This window comes from Anopheles merus, chromosome 3L (genome assembly GCF_017562075.2).
Source record: "Anopheles merus strain MAF chromosome 3L, AmerM5.1, whole genome shotgun sequence".
Classification (NCBI taxonomy): Eukaryota; Metazoa; Arthropoda; class Insecta; order Diptera; family Culicidae; genus Anopheles; species Anopheles merus.
Genome location: NC_054085.1, coordinates 22,245,482 through 22,263,310, shown reverse-complemented (window position 1 = coordinate 22,263,310; position 17,829 = coordinate 22,245,482). Strand labels below are relative to the sequence as shown.

General features: G+C 43.3%; 1 protein-coding gene across 42 annotated transcripts in view; it reads left to right on the top strand.

Moving 5' to 3' along the window:
• LOC121600004 (dystonin) overlaps window positions 1-17,829 on the top strand; it is a 198,590-nt gene that overhangs the window by 83,165 nt on the left and 97,596 nt on the right. For 27 of the 42 annotated variants that reach the window (XM_041928212.1, XM_041928207.1, XM_041928200.1 and 24 more), the window contains exons 2-3: window positions 3,134-4,407; window positions 12,776-12,837. In XM_041928212.1, coding sequence (XP_041784146.1) covers window positions 3,897-4,407; window positions 12,776-12,837 — 573 coding nt within the window. In that variant the 5' untranslated portion in view covers window positions 3,134-3,896. The remainder of the gene's footprint in view (window positions 1-3,133; window positions 4,408-12,775; window positions 12,838-17,829) is intronic. The other 15 variants (XM_041928224.1, XM_041928222.1, XM_041928223.1 and 12 more) reach the window with 2 other exon arrangements.

Genomic DNA, 17,829 nt, shown 5'->3' with positions numbered 1-17,829 from the left:
TTACAACCGTTCAAAGCTCTAATAAAAACTCCGTGCAAAGGCTTGTTCTGTGTCTCATTGCGGGCGGCGGGCAAAGGAGGGAAAAGGAGAGGATAAAAACCGTCAAATTATTGAGGTTATCGGTTTTCCTCGCAACTCAAGCCACACCGAGGGAGGCCAATTACTTTCGCTGTTGGATAACTTTTCCGATCCACCCTCTCTCCATACCCCTAAAAGTGACCCATAGTGATCAGTGTTTTTCTTCTCCTTCGCTTTAGCTATTATGCAATTAAGCGGGGTTTTCTGGTTTTTTCACCTTTCAACTTCCTATTCCAACCTTGCCAGGCGATCGTTCGTTTTACTAGGTGGCTTTTTCGTGAAAATGTTTCTCCAATTCCCTTTCATTTGATGTGCAGGGGGAAAACTGGAAAGAGATGCTTGTGCTGTAGAGGGAGGAAGAGGGATGAATTATGGATGAAGCTTCGAGGTTCTTCCATTTTCTCACCCCAAAAATGGTGTGAGGCGAGTTAAGGCGAGCTCTTCGGTGTCATAATTGCGTTCCGGTCCGGTTGTACTCGGGCAGCGAAAGCAACTTTACTGCAAATCCGATTGAACCGGTACAAAACTATCAAAATAGCAGTCCTGTTCAGGAGGCCGTATTGCGAAACGGAACGATGTAATAGCACGTTCCATTCGATTAAGCGCCAATAAAAGCGGGACCGGTTAAGATCTATGGGCCAAGATGATTATGATGTTTCAGCGGGTGGTCATCATTAATTTGATAAGGCTGTCTGTTCCACAGTCACCTTAAACTTCCCCGTGCAACAGGTGTGTTTTGGTCGCATTTTTTGTGCGTGTTTTGGAACGGGAGCTCTATATCGATTGCTGTGTGGCGGCGGTTGTTGCTGTTGTGTTCATACTCGGTGTTCGGATCGTGTTTCATCGAACCCCGCGATCGCGGATCAGCAAAATTATGCGGGCAGCAAATCGAAATTTAAATGTGATAAAAATGTAAATTAAACTGTCCAGCCCCGGAGGGGGCCACACATTTATTGGCATTTAATTACGAGCAGTTCGGAATTTCGGCCTTCCTGTTGTATGTGTATCTGCTCGACACGATCGATCGTTGGCTATTGGGCATCAGAAATTCGAAGTGTCCTAAGGATGGGAAAATGGCAGCAAGAAGACTCAGGATTATCATGTGTTGCATTCCCGTGGTAAATTATTTTCTTTGCCAACGGTCGTGTGGTGCAGTTAAGGAAGAGGGAGTGTGACAATATTTATTGAATTTTTCTTACCGGTTTTTGCTGTACTGCTGTGTGTGTCCTTCTTCTGCTTCTCCAGCTGGGAATGGAACTGTCGGGATTCGATTAAAAATCCGGTTCTACTGAATCTTCAGCAGCATGATCTCTTCCCAGGAATGGTTCCGATTATGCAAATGGGCCGCGGCATAAGCTCGATAAATGTTTAAAAATGTTTTGCTCATAGCACGAAAAAATAGCCTAAAGCTCTCCGCACAGACATCAAGGCACAATGTTGTGGAGTAAATTGGGTGGCGTCAGGTTTAATCCTGTTAATGGGTCGGGAAGTCGGGTATAGCATTTGGGATTTGTGTATGGCGAGCTAATGAGATCTTTTCTCTGAGAATGTGGCATTCGTGAACCATTAAAGAAATTTGGTTGAATTTGGAAGAAGTCCTGGGACTGTCTGGGGGTAAGAACTTTCAGAATTCATCAGGTAGTTGAACACGTTCGATGAGTCTGAAAGAGGGATGTTGTAGGTTGAAATGTTATTTCCGTATGTTGAAAAACAAAGTAAATGGAAACACAACACATACATATGCATTACAAATCTTGATATGATTATGAACTCAGGGTTTTTAGGCATCTTTTCCAGAAATTCGACATGTAGAAATAATCAAAGCATCCGGTACCCGAGACCGCATGAACATCGTTTTGTATAGAACTGTATACAGAAAACCGGCAAATATCTGACGCATAAATTAGAAGATCTTGCTTGGTTGGCAGCGCGCGGCAACCAAACCCATAGAATGACAGAGCCAATGTACCTCCATGGGTCGGTTCCAGGAAACGTTGATTTTTGTTTTTTTGACATTTCCAACACCACCAGATATGTTTTGTCAGGCAATGGCCCGTCGAGGTGTCTGTACCTGTTTTTAAGAGCCCACCGGTCGCGGAACCTTGCTATGTAAGAGAGGCCCTACTACTCTGTATGTGTGTGTGTTTGTGTTCCAGAATTGTCTCTCAAATGACTTTACACGTCTATGTGTGTGTTCGTGTGCAAAGCGAAGTCGAAGGAGAAGTCCCATTTTCGCGAAACCCTGGACGACGGCAGGGAATTCTTTCCATATTTCTTCCCATACCGGTTCTCGCTGGGACATTGGGAACGGGCGCGTTCGTTGTTGCTGTTTGCATTATGCGAAGGTTGACTGGATGGGTGGACTTGGAGAGCTTTTTTTTAGCGCTTCCTCAAGATCTCCTGCAGGAAGAATCCACCACTCCCCTCCACTATTGAACTTCGAACAAATCTCGGCACTCGCACTCGGTGGGAAGAGGCTTTTTCTCTCTGCTTTTTGAAGATGTGCCGGGAGAGAGCAAGAAACAGAGTGGATACAGCATGGAGACTTTGGCCCGGCAGCGAAAGTGGTGACCTGGATGGGTCGGCGGAGGTATTCCTTTTCGCTTCCCCGTTTTCTTGGCACGGTCCGAAAAACCGGTCTGCTTGGGTGTCGCGGTAGGCATTCGGAAGGGAAGTTGACCTGGCCTGGGGTTTTCTGGTGCGAGGAATGCGAATATCGCAAACGGCGCCGTGCGCACACTTACACATACACATTTCAAGAAAGGGTGTAGAATGTGTTAGGAAATGGGTTCGGCAAATTTTAAAGTTGGCGTTTAACAGTAACCAGTGTAACGAGTTCAAACTTTGGAATTGAAATTGACTGTGTTCTTGCGAAATTAGAACTTCAATTGTAACAAATAATATGTCTTGTGGAACGTTCTGGAACTAAAAGTTCAACAAACTGTGCAGTGGTCATCGTGCAATCGTCGCGTGAGATGATGTAGTGAGTGGAAAAGAATTTGCCTAGAATGTGTTTTTAATACAGCAAGTGTTTCTTATTTGATTCTGTTATTAGCAGCCCCAGTAGGAAACGAAAGCATAAAAAAAATAAATCGATCGACAAAGTCAGCCCAACGCAGCTTCATGTTTGTGAGTGAAAAAACGATTTTCTCGTGAAGAAAATTAGCGCACAAACGCGTGTGCCTGCAGTGGTGATTCGGGGAAAAAAATAGCGTACGTGAATACGAAAATCAATCGAAAAGTATAAGGATGGATAATTTCGACGAAGAAATATAAATCCATTCCAAATCGGAAGATTCAGTGGTGGTGACGAGTGAAGTGATTTAATTGTGACGAGAGAGAAAGTGTCAAAGTTTGTGCATCTCGCGAGTGAAAAGTGTCTTTATTTTGTATTTTTTGTTTGTTTGTTATTATATCATTAATATTCAACTAAAGTGCCATTAACAACAGCAACACCACTACTGCGCAACAATCGTCCATACTTAATCAGTGCGCAAGAAGCTTCAAATAATACCCACCCTTACCAGTATATATATCCGTCCCGCTTGTGTTTTTACATCGTTTAACCAACTACTAAAGCAGCAAACCAACAACACGGAATTAAAAAAGGAATAAAACAAAAAATAAATAATAAAAGGAAACAACAACCTAAATCCTCTTATAACCAACAAAACAACGGCTTCGATCGATGTAAAACGAGTACGAAAACGAGTAGCGCAACATTAACGAGGAGCAACACGAAACGAAGCAAAAAGAGTCGCTCCCTTCTCTAACTACGAAAATCCGCTCGAGACAACGGGAGACGAACAGCGGAAACAATGTCAACGCAATCATACTACAAGGATCGGCTCGGGTTCGATCCGCGGGAAGCACTGTACGACAACAACAATGGTGAGGTGCAGCAGCAGCACCACACCAGCAGCAGCTCGACCAGCATCAACAACAATCATCACCATCAGCAGCAGCAACAGTACCATCAAACGATTACGACCACCACGACGCACCGGCACAGCATCGGTGGCAGTGGTGGTGGTGCTGTGGCCACTAGCAGCAGCGGTGGCACAACAATAGTGGGCAAAAACCATCACTACTACAACAATGGTGGCGGTGGTGGTAGCCCCGGCCCAGGCAACGGTACCGTAGGTGGTGGCGGCACCAGTCCGCACAACGGTGGCAGTCATCATCATCACAACAACAACGGTGAATACTACCATACGACGCCGGCCAAACGTCATCGGCAGTCGTTCACGGCGACGTCACCGGCGACCGGCTCGTCGCTGAACGTTACCAGCCAGGGCGGCTACGAGGATGCGCTGACACAGTTTAAAGGTACTGAATTGATGACGATATGGGAACATTTTGTTTGGGATACGATAGGTACGTCTGTTTGCAGGTTGCCTTTTTTGAGTGGCCGTGGCGCCGCGTGAGTGTGTGGTAAGCCGCGTTGTGCCTTGAAGCCGTGTGAGCATGCAGTGTTGTGTTTCTTCTGCTCGTTGGCCGCCGAATGTTGCTACAGCTGCTGCAAGGAGAAATTTCTGGAAAGAGGAAAGAGACAACTTCCTGCCGGAGATATTATAACAGTTTTGCTGCTGTCGTTTGCCTAAAGTGTTCTTTCGCTAACATCCTGCGTCTCTGCATCCCGGGTTTTGTTGTTTTGTTTGTTCTTTCTTTCGCTCTCTCTGATGTCCTTGATCCCGAAACATACTTTGATGCTGATTTGTTTACTTTGTTTTTATCTCAAGTTGATATGTCTTAAAGAAATCGTGCGCTATGAATTGCTTTTATTCATAGATTGGCAAACAAGGCTTAGGGAACCTTGTTGTGAATCTTCCAAAGCAGGGGACTATTTCGGGAGAAAGTCAACATAAACAAGTTCTTCCTGTTTGTGAAGGCTTCATATGCTTAAAAAAAGAAGTAATGAATGGTCTTCTCACACCAATTTTTCAAAATACGGTTTTTTGTATTTTAATAATTTTCCATTTTTATAGGTTATTTTTTCTTTTTTCTTCTTTTTCTCTAAGCTATTTTAGCTTAAGTACTTTCTTATGTTTCGTTGTATTTTCGTTAAAAATTTTATTTGAATGCACCTTTTGCATTTTGTTTAATAATTTGGGTTAAATTTTAAAATTTCATTGTTAAAATTACTCTGAGTTTTAGGTTTTTTCCATTATTTTGAACAGTTGTTTTGGTTGCTTTTTTGTGTTTGCTGCAAAATAACAAATACTGCCCAAAAAATCTTGATTTGTGTTTGATTTTGAATGGTTTTAATGAATTTTTTAAGTTTGTTTCAGATCATTCTATAGTTTTGTGTTATTTTTTACTTGTTATTAAACTTGTTGTTTTCTTTCTGCGTTTTGTTGTTGTTGTTTATTGTTATTTGTTGCTCGTTTTACTATAATTATTATTGATATCTTTTTACCAAGTTCTTTCTTACACTTGGTGTTCATCTCTTTTGTATTTCCATTTTCTAGTAATGATTTGTGTAACCCAAATCTTGCTTTTAGAGACATGAAGATTTTGTTTTGCTTAACTTAAAGAGCGCTTTCTGGCATTCCAATTTTTAATATCATCCCAATAAATAACATTTAGGTGATTAACAAAAAAGAGCCTTTTCAATGACGTAGCAGTGCCTCTTTTTTCACAATCAATGCCGTTTTTGTGTTCTGTATGTGATGCAGCTGTGAGTCACACGCTTTGTGCGATAATTCGGTCCACAGCGTTACTGAAGGCTGCATTTCCGACTTGTTCTGCTTGCTTAGTTTCGTCTTTTACTGAACGAAGCAGCAAAGAAGGGATTGGCCTGAATGTGTGCAAAAACGATTACTCATCAAATCGTTTAAAACATTTTTGTTTTGTTTTTTTTTTTCGCGCTTCAACTGTTCCGCTGACCCATCCCGGACCAAATTGATTGCAAAAATGCATTCCTCAACCCGGCCCAAAAGGCTCGGTCGCGGAAGATATTTATCGATAAATCACGTGCGTCAGTAGTACGCAAGTGTTGTGTGTGCATCATGAGTGTTTGCGGTTGACGTCAGAGAGGAGGTGTAGCGTTGTTTATCGGGTTTTAAGCTTCCGATTGTTCGTCCGCCTTGTCACCGAGCGATCCGAGATTGGAGCGCGCGGTTAGTTGGGACTTTGTGGGCCGGGCAGAAATACAAAAAAAGAAGCAAAGCATGCCGGTAGCGTTTGATGTTATAATCATACTTGAGCACTAATTAGGAACGCTTCATTGAGTCTGTTTTATTTCGTTATCGTGATATTCATGATTGATTAGATTCGGACCATTCCGGCACGGACTGTTTGTACGGTATGGTCTTCGATTCACTCCCAGCGTGTCGAATTGTCTGTTGCGCCTCTCTATCATCGCACGTTTACCGTGGCTGCCGTTTGTAGCAAATAGCTATGGGCTATAATTGAATTAACACAATATCCCACCAACCAATAACCCTCGGCAGAAGCGCGTTCCTTCGTGGTCCCTCTGCTCCTCTAGGGGTTTCGGAAGTCACGTCACCAAAATGTGTGTCCACAGTTCTTCCCCGTAAGTGTGTCCCGTGAGTAATTCGCCTATTTGTGTTCGTGTACGAGCGACTCGCTAATGGAAATGACGACGGTCGGGGTCCGGATGACATTGACAGCAATTCAAATATTGGTATTTCCGTTTCTGACTGACAAAAGCTGTATGTTGGCAATTTTGGGGAATAGAAATACTGGCGATGGTGGTAAGCGTTACAAGTGGCTCCGTAGTGTCGTATTCCAACTGTGTCCAAGACCAGAGCTAAGGTGTTGGGTATTATTTGAGCCACAGCTGTGACGAAGCAGTATAAAAGATATGATAAGCGAACTTGGATGTTTAGCTCTTCAACACCCGAACATCGAAGCGTGCACAATGATTGATTGGGTTAGCAGAGTAAAGTGTCTATTATTTCTCCCAAAATTCTGTACCGCTTTACCCCAATAGGGATCGATCAATTTCCGTGTGACCATTCGGACACGCAACACGCAACCCTTCACAGGGTTTAGGGTACGGTGGGTGTACTGGTGTATGAAAGCGTCAGGTAAACGCACGACAATGTATATTAGTCACTTGGAATTACGCGCCCAATTTGGGCTATTTTGCGCGCTCAAGGCTCGCCAAGACGCGCTGATTAATCGAGAAAGTCGTCAAGAGTACGCTTTTTATCATCCCGTACGCACGCCCTACTGCCTGCCTGTTGGGTTGCCATTCGACTCACGCACGATCTTTGATCGATCGATCGCAATTGTTGACATCTAAGACATGTCAGGTTTGGGTGGAGTGTTTTTTTTTTCTGCTGTTCGTGGAATCGTTTTCACGTTGTGGTGGGGGAGCTTGTTTCGAAGCGTCCTCCTTGTCGTAGTAGTACCATTTTTTGCCCTCTGTCTTCTGATATATTCGTCCGATTGTCATCGGCCGGGCCAGGTGGAATGTTAAGCAAGCCTGTAGTTGGGTTTTTTTCTCGCTTTTGCTGAAAATTAGCGCTGTCTGGCGCCAGAAAGCGTTGTTTGGTAATATTGTTAGTCTTTACTGCCGAGGTTTTTTTTGTGGTTTTGGAGGCAGATTTAAGAATTCTGCTCACGCGTTTGGCCGCGAATGAATCACTAAACCGTACATTGTAATGTGCTGGAATAGGAACTGGCTTGCGTTGTTTGAAATGTATATGATCGCTTTTAGATGGGTAGCAAATGGCGGGAAGTATTAGTTTTAAAAATATGCAACGAAAATATTTTTCAAATCAATTAATCATTGTCGAGATTTGTAATGTTTATAATGTTCAAGTCCTGTATAATTTGAAGCTTTTCATTATGGTCTAATATTGGCCCCCTTAGTCCTGAATTTTAGGCATTCATGTTTTCCACATTGAGCCTTCATGTACATTTTGCTGTTATCATATGAAGATAATCGATGGCTCGAGTAGTTTAAAGTAGTAAATAATTTGTTGATCCATAATCAATCCTAATATCTACAATTTTGATCACGTATTGTTCATTTTCGTTTTGGTGATACTGGAATAGAGCTTTTCCTCTAGAATTTACAGTCGTTGTCACTAAATTTAGGCTCTAACTCATCTATTGTTGGGTTTGAGGCACCAATTTTTGACAGCGTGTCACAATTGTTCACTCCAAGGCATCAATTGTTAACAGTGTGCATCAATTTTTGCCTCTCAGGCATTAATTTAGGAACGTTTCATTTGCAAAATTTTACGTCATATCTGAAACTGTGTGTTTCAAAATGATTTAATTTATATAATCAATTTTATGACAATTTTCGAAGATCAAATGAAGTGAAAAAAGTCGGTACATATTTTGAGGTTTAAACAATGTCTTGATTGTTTCATAAAGTTTCATTAGTTTTCCACAAAAAATAACATCCATATTACTCGCTTTTTGTATTGATTATGTGATCTAACATTGTAATTCTCATAATTATGATCAAATACCTTTTAAAAATGATCATGATTCTTAAAAGATTAAAAAATTGTTGACTTACAGACAGAAATAGGTTCGTTAGAGTCAAAAACTCATGAGCACTGACAAAAACTGATGCCTCAGAGTCAGCAGCAACGATTGTATGTTTAAACAGTAATTGCTAGAGTTGGCAGTATACAAGTATCAGGAATCGAACAAAGTGCATATTGAGTTATTAATCATATTAACATTCCATTTTTGATGTTTTAGGACACTTTTTTCGAATTACAGCGCTTTAAATTATGTTCTAGGATCAATTCTGATAGTTGAATAATATTAAATGCTTTAGCGGATATATAAAATCCATGCATCAGGTTGCTTGTTTTAGAAGATTTATAGATCTAGATAATTAAATTGTTTTACTATTCTAACAGCTGCTCGAATCAAATTACAAATTTCAATACCACGATCAGTGTTTACCCAATTTTCAAGCAGCCGAAACTTACTTAGAATGTAATATACAAAATAATGTAAAAATATTCCATATGAATAGTAACTGCTTTTGTGTGAATCGAAATCATCCCCTGTATGTCTCAAAAAAAAAAGGCGAAGACAGGTTTAATGTGCTCGGTATAGCTGATATGCCTTGGAAAAAATCACAAAACAAAGCCCACACCAATGTATGAATGAACTTGTTTAGCTTGCAGACACACACACACATGCACACAAACAAATACATAGACAAAAGCAGCAACCCTTACCTTCGCCGTCGGCCGTGATTTTGTTTGCTGACGAAAGCTTCACATTCGCGCCCACCCCCCAGCAAAACCGCGGAATCTGTCTCCCGGTGTACTCCGCCGAACCACATTCGCACGGTTGTGTGTCTGTTGTTGGGCCGTGCCTGTCGCACACAGCACACACTCATGCCGTTGGAGAAGATGGCTTTTGGTTGGCCATTCATCTTCACCCAGCTCTCTAGGCTAGACGATTACGATAGAGACGATGCGGAGGGGAGGCAGAACAATCTCCTTCACGCACACACCGCCTTTCACAAACCACACCACCCACCCACCCGGGGGGGGGGGGGGGGGGATAGTGGTGTTTGAGTTTTTTTTATGGATTCCGGAACCGGTTTGAAGTTTTCCTGCGGTGAAGCCTTCTTAGACGATCCCGGCGCGCGCGGCCCAGGCGGTGGTAATTGAATTTGAGACGAACAGGAGGTAAAAATATCCGCGTGCGACTCTCTCTCTCTCTCTCCCTTCCCATCCGGCGCGTGTTTTTATGTGCCCTCTGCTTCGTCCCGTTGATTTATCTTTCCTGTAACTTGGGTCGGTTTTCGCTCGGCTGATGCCTGCTGACATCTGGGGGTTGGTTTTGATTAGCCCTTTGGAGTTTCTTTTTGCAAGCGCGAAGGGAGGAATGTATGAATTCCATGCTTATGGTGACTGAGAAAGCTCCCTTTGGCGAGATTATTATCGACTCTCGTTATCGTTCAATCTTGGAGAATGTGTGTTTTTGTTTTTCTGTAGCATAGATTTAATCAAAGAAAAGGAAGAAAGTAGAATAAAATAATTTCAATGCTAGGCAACGTCATTTAATTGCAGTAAGTTATTGTAAAAAAAACCAAAAGGAGTATATTACACCCTCTCAACCCTCTCAACCGAAATGTCCGGCCTAAGCGTAATTGTCGTTTGTCTTACCTTATAAATTGATGACGCTAGCAGCCTTCATTATAATTCATTTTCGGCCTCTTAACGACACGTGTACTTTCCCGCCAATATACGAAAAGGGCTTTTTCTATCGAACGTTTGTACTGTTTCCGTTTGCTTTTATGCTGTTGTTGTTGTTTGGAGCGGTTTTCCTTTCATCCCAACCGTTGGCAATCACCTCAAGGCAACCCAGGAGGGACCCTTCTAGGGCACCTGCTCACAGTGAATCAACCCAGCAAGGTGGTGACACTCTCCATCGCGCTGCTTGGCAATCAGGAGAAGGGGAACCGTGTGGTTTTCAAACTGCCCGAACACCTAAATTACCTTCGAACACACACCCGGTTCGACAAAGGGGAGGGAGTTGGAAAAAAAGAAAGAAACACATTTCGTCAGTGATAACGCACGCTTGACAAAAACACACACACCACGCCAGGGGTGTGCGGCAGAGAAGGAGAATGTTTATGCTAATGAGTGTCAAACATGTTGTACATGCGCGCGCTCGTGTGACAAAACTGTCGTGTGGGTAAGTCTGCAAGATATATCCGAAGGAGTAAAGTCGAGTGCGCACGCACAAGCGCATTCCAAAAGCACTCCACTGTCTTAGGCGCAGACAAGAGAGCAACACAGGGACTTTATGCGGCTAAATGTGTGACAATGGAGGAAGTAAACAAATTTGTTCGCTTTATCATCACCAGCCCCCTTTATCGAACGTTTCCTGATGGAGACGGAAAAGGACGGGCCCGGTGGTGAATGCGGCACTGGGTCGGTAAGACAACACCTTGTCGTGTCGCTTTTTTTGACACTTTTTTCTGGACCTTGAATCAAGAGACCATCGCGGGTGTGTGTGTTGGATGGCTGTGGTTTCTTGTTGTACCTCCTCCATAGGAAGAATGTTGGTTTGGATATGGTGTGTGATCGGTGATACCTCACGTCGTCATTACCTATCCTATCTGCTTGGTTTGCAGTTTGTGAAGCGAAATCGCACTTCTGTTAGGTTCCATTATGTTCGGCGGCAGGGGTTTTGAATTGTACGCATTCGAGTGGCAATATAGCGCATAGGCTCAGCCCTTTTCATAAGTGGCATTGGACAAGGCAGCGCGATCGCATAGAAGCAGGAGGAGTCCGTTTGTAAATAGGAGGTCGTGAAGAGGCGCTGAAGAATAATTGCATTAATTTAACTGTCAAAACATGCATTATGGATACTCATTCATAGCTAAAGAGATGGCGGGTTAGCAGGGTCGCTTCTGTTGAAGTGAGTAATACGTTGAATAGTGTATTTGTTGAATGAGCTTCTTATGTAATGTTTCCAATTATGGAATTAATAATGCATTAGTATTTGTGGTAATTTGATGAGCGCGACATTAGACGCTGCTGTGTGAATTTGACAGTTTTTAGTCGAATTTATTATGGTTATTTAGATAATATGTATTTCAGGAGCTTTATGTTACTCACTTTTATCGCAAAGTGCACCATAAATTGTTCTTTTTCTTCTAAATTGTTATTAAATAATAAGCGGTTGATTGAACTGACAGCTGTCAGTTTGACATTTTGTTGAAACATCTTCTTCTTCTTCGTCGCTTTGTAACATGCAATATGTGCAACGTCATTTGATTTGTTATGACGGCTGTCAACTTGACAATTTTCTGATATAATTGTAAAATAAATTTAACTAATTAAGAGAATCATTCCTATTGGAACCGTTCCTATTGCAAATAATTTTCTATGATGTCTTTGGTTTCAACAAGCGATGGTTTTATGACCTAATTTTTCCCTTTCTTGTTTTGATTTACCATTCCACGAAACCTAGGCAATTACAACTACCGGCTTTCGGACGAAAGTGTAGTTCGTCGTTTGCGGTGGTCGCTTATAAAACCGTTTACCAAAATCAAACGCTTCACGTTTTCCAGTTCGTTGTCAATTATAATTTCCTGCTGCAATAAAAAAACACACAACACACAAACCAGAAGCCGATTAAGATGTTCCATTTTGATTGCGGATGGGACAAGCTTCAAAACAAAAACAAACAAAAAACGCTACAAAAAGTAGTCGGAACGGATTTGCGAACTCCTCCCCAGGAGGGCATTTCAAGATCTCAAAACGTCAAGTCCCAGACCGCGCGCAGAGTGTGTGTTGTTGTTCGTGTGCGATCTTTTATCAACTATAAATCTCTTACTAATAAACCATTTCTTGTTTCTTTGTTCAGCATGCGCTCGTTGATTAAACTCGCAATCCATCATAATTAGATCAACGTGTACTAATGCTTCTTTCTTTTCTCTCCCCCTCACTCACTCGCTCGCTCTCCCGTGGCACCATTCATCAACCAAACGATGCGTTACATTTTGATGAATTCCAAAAAATAATGCGTACCTAATGGCAACGAAACGGTTGATCTGCTCGATCCTGGATGGCGCCTACGAATGATGTCGTCTGCTGCTGAATCCACTGCTGATGCTGCTTGTGATGCTGTTGGTACACCTCTATGGCCACCCCTCCCGTTCCTGCTCGTCATCGTCAAACGTCAACGAACCCCTTCTGTCCCTGCCCTTGCCGCCGCCACCGCACAGATGAGCGAGATGCCATACAGAAGAAAACTTTCACGAAGTGGGTCAACAAACATCTGAAAAAGGTAAGACACGGACATGGCCAATTTCGTTATTTTCGTAACGACGATTCGAACGACGAACGCGATGTTGCTGTTCATGATGATGATGATGATGATGATGATCATAATGATGTGCTGTCGAATGGTTTTGCTGTTGTGTTGGGAGGGGGGTGATCAATTTTGCACTCTCTTATTGACGCGTGTGTGTCCGCGTGGGGACCACCTACACAAGCACGGGTCTGTCTCCTTCCCTGCTAAGCATGATCAGTTCGCCTTTCACTCTCATTTCGGAATTCGCTAAACTTGTGGGTTTCATGGAGTGTTTTTTTGTCGTTGATGTTGTTGTTACTAATGGATCACACAAGTTCGATGTCGCAGATTTATGATTTCGTTTGGATGGCGGAGTTCCTGTTTTTTTTCCTTTATTTAAAACATTCGTATCAGTTTTGTTTGACGTTTCTTAGTTTCGATGTTTTCCGTGCGTGGGAAAGCAGTAGTTGTGCAATGTATCGCGCAGTACATGTTTCATTTTCCACTCAATTTATTGCTTCCGTTCGTTGCTTTACTGTGCAATGAAGTCTTTTGAACACACGTGCTAAATGAGTACTTTTGAACTTTTGAGTGACTGGGTACGAATTATTTGTTCGTAAGTCGCACATGTTGGTTGGATTATCTCAAAAAAAATTAAAGGAGGTCTTAAACCTATCGCTGTGCAGCTTTTACTGTACCATTTGTAAAAATTGACTCAGTGACTGTTCTCCAAAAATGCAAGAAAGTAACCAATGCTGTCAATATTTGATGCTTTTAAATTACTTTTGAGCATCTTTCTTTTTAAGGCTTTTTTGATGTCATTTTTCACACGATAAACGGTACAAATTGGACTCAGAGCCTATCAGGCACAAGGCCATTTATAGCTTCATATATTGCTGACAACAGACCAGCCACCAAACCATTAGAAGTGGATCGATATTCCGTTAGGTCGTCAAGTGTCGATTCATCTGCATTCATTTCCAGACCAGATCTTTGTGCATTCCATCGAAAATTCGTGGTAAACGCCAGATCTTGTGTGCTTTTTTTTTCGACTGGCAAGCCAACACATCGACGCAACCGAAATTTGTAACATCAAGGCATCGTTGCAGCAATTAAACGGCAATCGCCCTCCAATCGGTGGAGCTCATGATTAATCGATGCTTGTTTGGAATTGTGTCTCTCAAAAACCGTCGGCTACCAACGAAGCTTCTAAAAGGTTCGGCTGGGCAGTAGGGAATGTAGGTCGCGCGTTGATTGTGTACAGCGCAGGAAGCAAACTGTGTACAAATCTCGCGCAGTCTGCCGGTTCGGGCGTAGAGTACTTCAGAGAAGCAGCCAGACGGAGGAGAAACTGTTAAGCTACTTAATTGGGAGTGTCGTTCAATCAATGCCTCAATAGAGATTTATTCTCTGCCGGTCAATCGGAGGGCGCACTCATGCAGGAAGGCTACGAGAGAGAAACCTTTGTCTTAGGATTGCTTTGTTTTTGGAATAGTTATTGGCAAAAATATTTGTGGAGGGATGCATTTGAGATTGTTTCTTAATTGTGAATATTTACGATGAATTTCTTGCAGAATTAGGAATGAGAAAGAGAAGTAAATACAATAAAGTATTTTGAATATATTTTACTTGAGAATGCAATAGATCCCCCAAATTTTGATATTGACATGATAAAGCCTTGAGCTTAAACAGATATTACTTTACCAGTTACCTTGTACCTTGTGTACCTGGAGCGAACACCACTGCCTGGGAAAAAGAAAGTATTACTTCTGTCTCTACTTTGATTCCTTGTATGTGATTTCGTGTGATCCAATATCGCTTGTATCGTACGAGTTTTCAGACAGTGGAATAACAGCCACTCAACCTCAACAACAGTATGCAGTCCGTTACCGATTACAGGGCCTCACAGATCCGCGATACTCCGCCACCGCTGTGGGATTTTTTTGCTGGTTGCGCGGATTCGATTAAAAGAAAACCGCCGGCAAACAGTTGGTGTTATGAAGTCCGGTAGCTTGTCTAGTGGTAGTCGCCGCCACCACGAACGACAAAACCCGGCCACTATCGGTTCCCTCCCCCCGAGGGGCAATAAATCTTAAGCGGAACGTACTTCAACGCCACCATGCCCACGAGGAACGTTGGCGGTATGGAACAAAAATCCGATACTGCAAAAATATCGGTCCCACCTCGATCGCTGCTGTGGGTAGCGGTGGTTGTAACGGTAGGAGGACAGGTTGGTGCAGGAATTAGGTCTGGCAGGCGGGCTGGCTGGTTTGGCTGGACTTGTTAAGTATGCAAGCCATGCAGCTGACTCACGTGAATGATTTACTCTCCTGTCCCTTAGTGCGTTGCTGCGTCTCTCGGCGGAGACCTACGCGCGACGGTCGGTCCGTTTCTGCTCTAGAAAGCGCTGCTGGTCCATTCGCCATCTTAACGTGTGGTACGCGTTCGGCTCGAGTTACGTTACGCACGTCTGATATGCGCGCGTATGATCTCTGTCGGCAGCGTGTATGTGTACCCTGTCTCGTGCTTTGATTTTCCCCTCAAATGGATATCAACGCGCCCTCTAACTGTGGAGGGCTTCCTGGAGTGGGCTTTCGGTGAAAGGCGACAGATTTAGCTAGAGTCTGGAGGAGATTACATTAAAGGCCCACATTGCCAAATGACTTTTTGTCGCCCGCTTGCAAGGTGAAAATCGAAAATCATTCAACTGTTGAACTCTGGTTAGGCTCTCAACTGTGCGATGAAGAAATAACAAACATGTTTGGGGAGAAAACTAAAGCCTGGTAGCTGCGAGATGATCCAAAATTTGTAAGTCTGTCTTAAAAAGGCCATTTGGATAGATAAACGTGTCAAACAATCATATTTTCTGACTGGTCAACAAAGGTTGAGGAGTAGATAGGATTACGGTGGTGGAGGTGCTGCTTTGACAATCATGTACCTAATTTCAACGGTTGTCTCCCGCGTAAGGGCGTGATTTATTTGACAATACTGTGGTTAGCAAGCTCATAAAGAGCTTCATTGTCAGGCACACATTTAAGACACACAGAGAGGTAGTCTTCCTCGGCACAAAAGTAACACCATTCATTAAAACGGAAGGTACAATCATGCGCCGCGTAACGTACGTACTCTGCCTTATACCTGTTGTTTGAAGGTGATCATCAGGCCGGCAGTGTCAAATTATCAATTTGTATGCTAATTAAACGAATCTTGAATGTTGATGTAGCCTCCCGCTTTTAGTTGACGCACCTACACCGTCGTCCTTCATAGCTTTCAGCATTATGAAATTGATGCAAACTTGAAAGGGCGGTGGGTGGAACAGTAAAACAACAAACGACCGGAACCTGATCTTCTGTGGCGTCCCAGAGACTCTCTTCTTGTGTGCGGGCTGGAAATGGCAAACAAGTCGAGCGCTAATGTAAAGTGAGTGTATATTAATGTGGGAATTAGTGCACTGATGGATTCTAGACACGAAAAGGCCTTTTTCGAGCGATGGATATATTTTTTTTTGTTTAGAGCTGTCAAGAGACGACGAGTCTTTGGGAAATTATAATGTCTGTAATGTCTGGAATCTATTTCTATGGATTATCACCAGAGCAGCACCTACAGCAGGATATTGAGAGATGAGTTGTTCGAAGCGATTTGTAATATTCAGATGTATAAACTCGGCTGATGAGCTGTTCGCGTGCGACTGGCGCCTGCATGTCCGGTGACGGGTCAGGTTGGGTCAGATTCTGTGAAACGATCATTGAAGAGTGTGTCGCGCACATGTTCGCTTGGACAGTAATTTCCCAACGTGCCTATACTCCCTTCCAATGTTCCAAGAAGAGCATCCGCTCTACTACGGCCAAGCCCTGCTGACACACATTACCGTGCCGGGCCTTTAGTAGCCTCTGGTGCAACGTGTACGTAACGAAAGAAAAAACGTGATTCATAAGAAGAAGCGCACAGGGCGAGACGACATCACGACAAGAAGGTCACTATAAAAGAGATGGGATGGCGGCGAACGCTCACGATGACGGTGGCAGTAAATGAACGCATACTAGGGCAAGAAGTCACTGCAAACAAAACAAAACGCCTCTTATTTCGCCCCTTACACTGCTATTCTCCAGGTCCCGGGCGACTGGTGTGTCCACCCTGCAGTCGACATTCCGCGATTTCGCGAACCGTGGCGCACTCTGATTCTTTGTCCCCTCACCGATCATCATTAAATCTTCCACTGCACCTCTCTCCCAAGTCGGGGAGGAGGACGAAGCGTTAATGAATGCAGTTTGTTATGCGTGCCCAGTTGGTGCCCATGCACATTCATGTAACGCGCGGCCCGCCCTCCCTGGTACTTGTGGAGGGTTTAGGTCGTAAGTGATGAATCGATGTGTTTGCGGCACTTGGAAGATTTAATGTGGCAGTGTGTGGCTGCGTAAGTGTGCATTAGCGTATTAGTACCTCCTTACAAGCGAAGAGTGTGACCTAGTGAATAGCAAAATGGTCTCACCCGCGCCTTCTTTTTATTAAGTGTTGTTTGTGATCAACGAGAATGCATCTTGAAGGGTCTAGTGTTTGTGAACTAGACAAGCGTTGGAGCACTTTAATAATGGTGCTCTAGAGACGCTGTGGATAGTATTAAGATGGGATTTAATTTATTCCATTTCAGTCAAGTAGTCGAATTTACCCGTGTGAGAGGAGAGATACTTTTGAAGAGCAGCACGTCCGCAACACAATAACCTCTTACCAACATGCTTCTGGGTGCAAAAAGACCCCGAAACTCCACCCAAAAATGACACACTCGGCTGTGCAGCAGAAAGCAAGGATTTATTTCAACACTTTTGCTTTATCCGGTAGACTTCGGCTCTCTGAGTCACACACTGTGTGTATGGTTTCACTTTTTATTTACTTTCGTTTCCTTCTCTGGGCGCGCGATGGTGGTGGTAGTGTACGTACGGCTTTGCAACGACGACAACGTCCTCCAGAGCCTGTCAAAGGGGTTTTCCT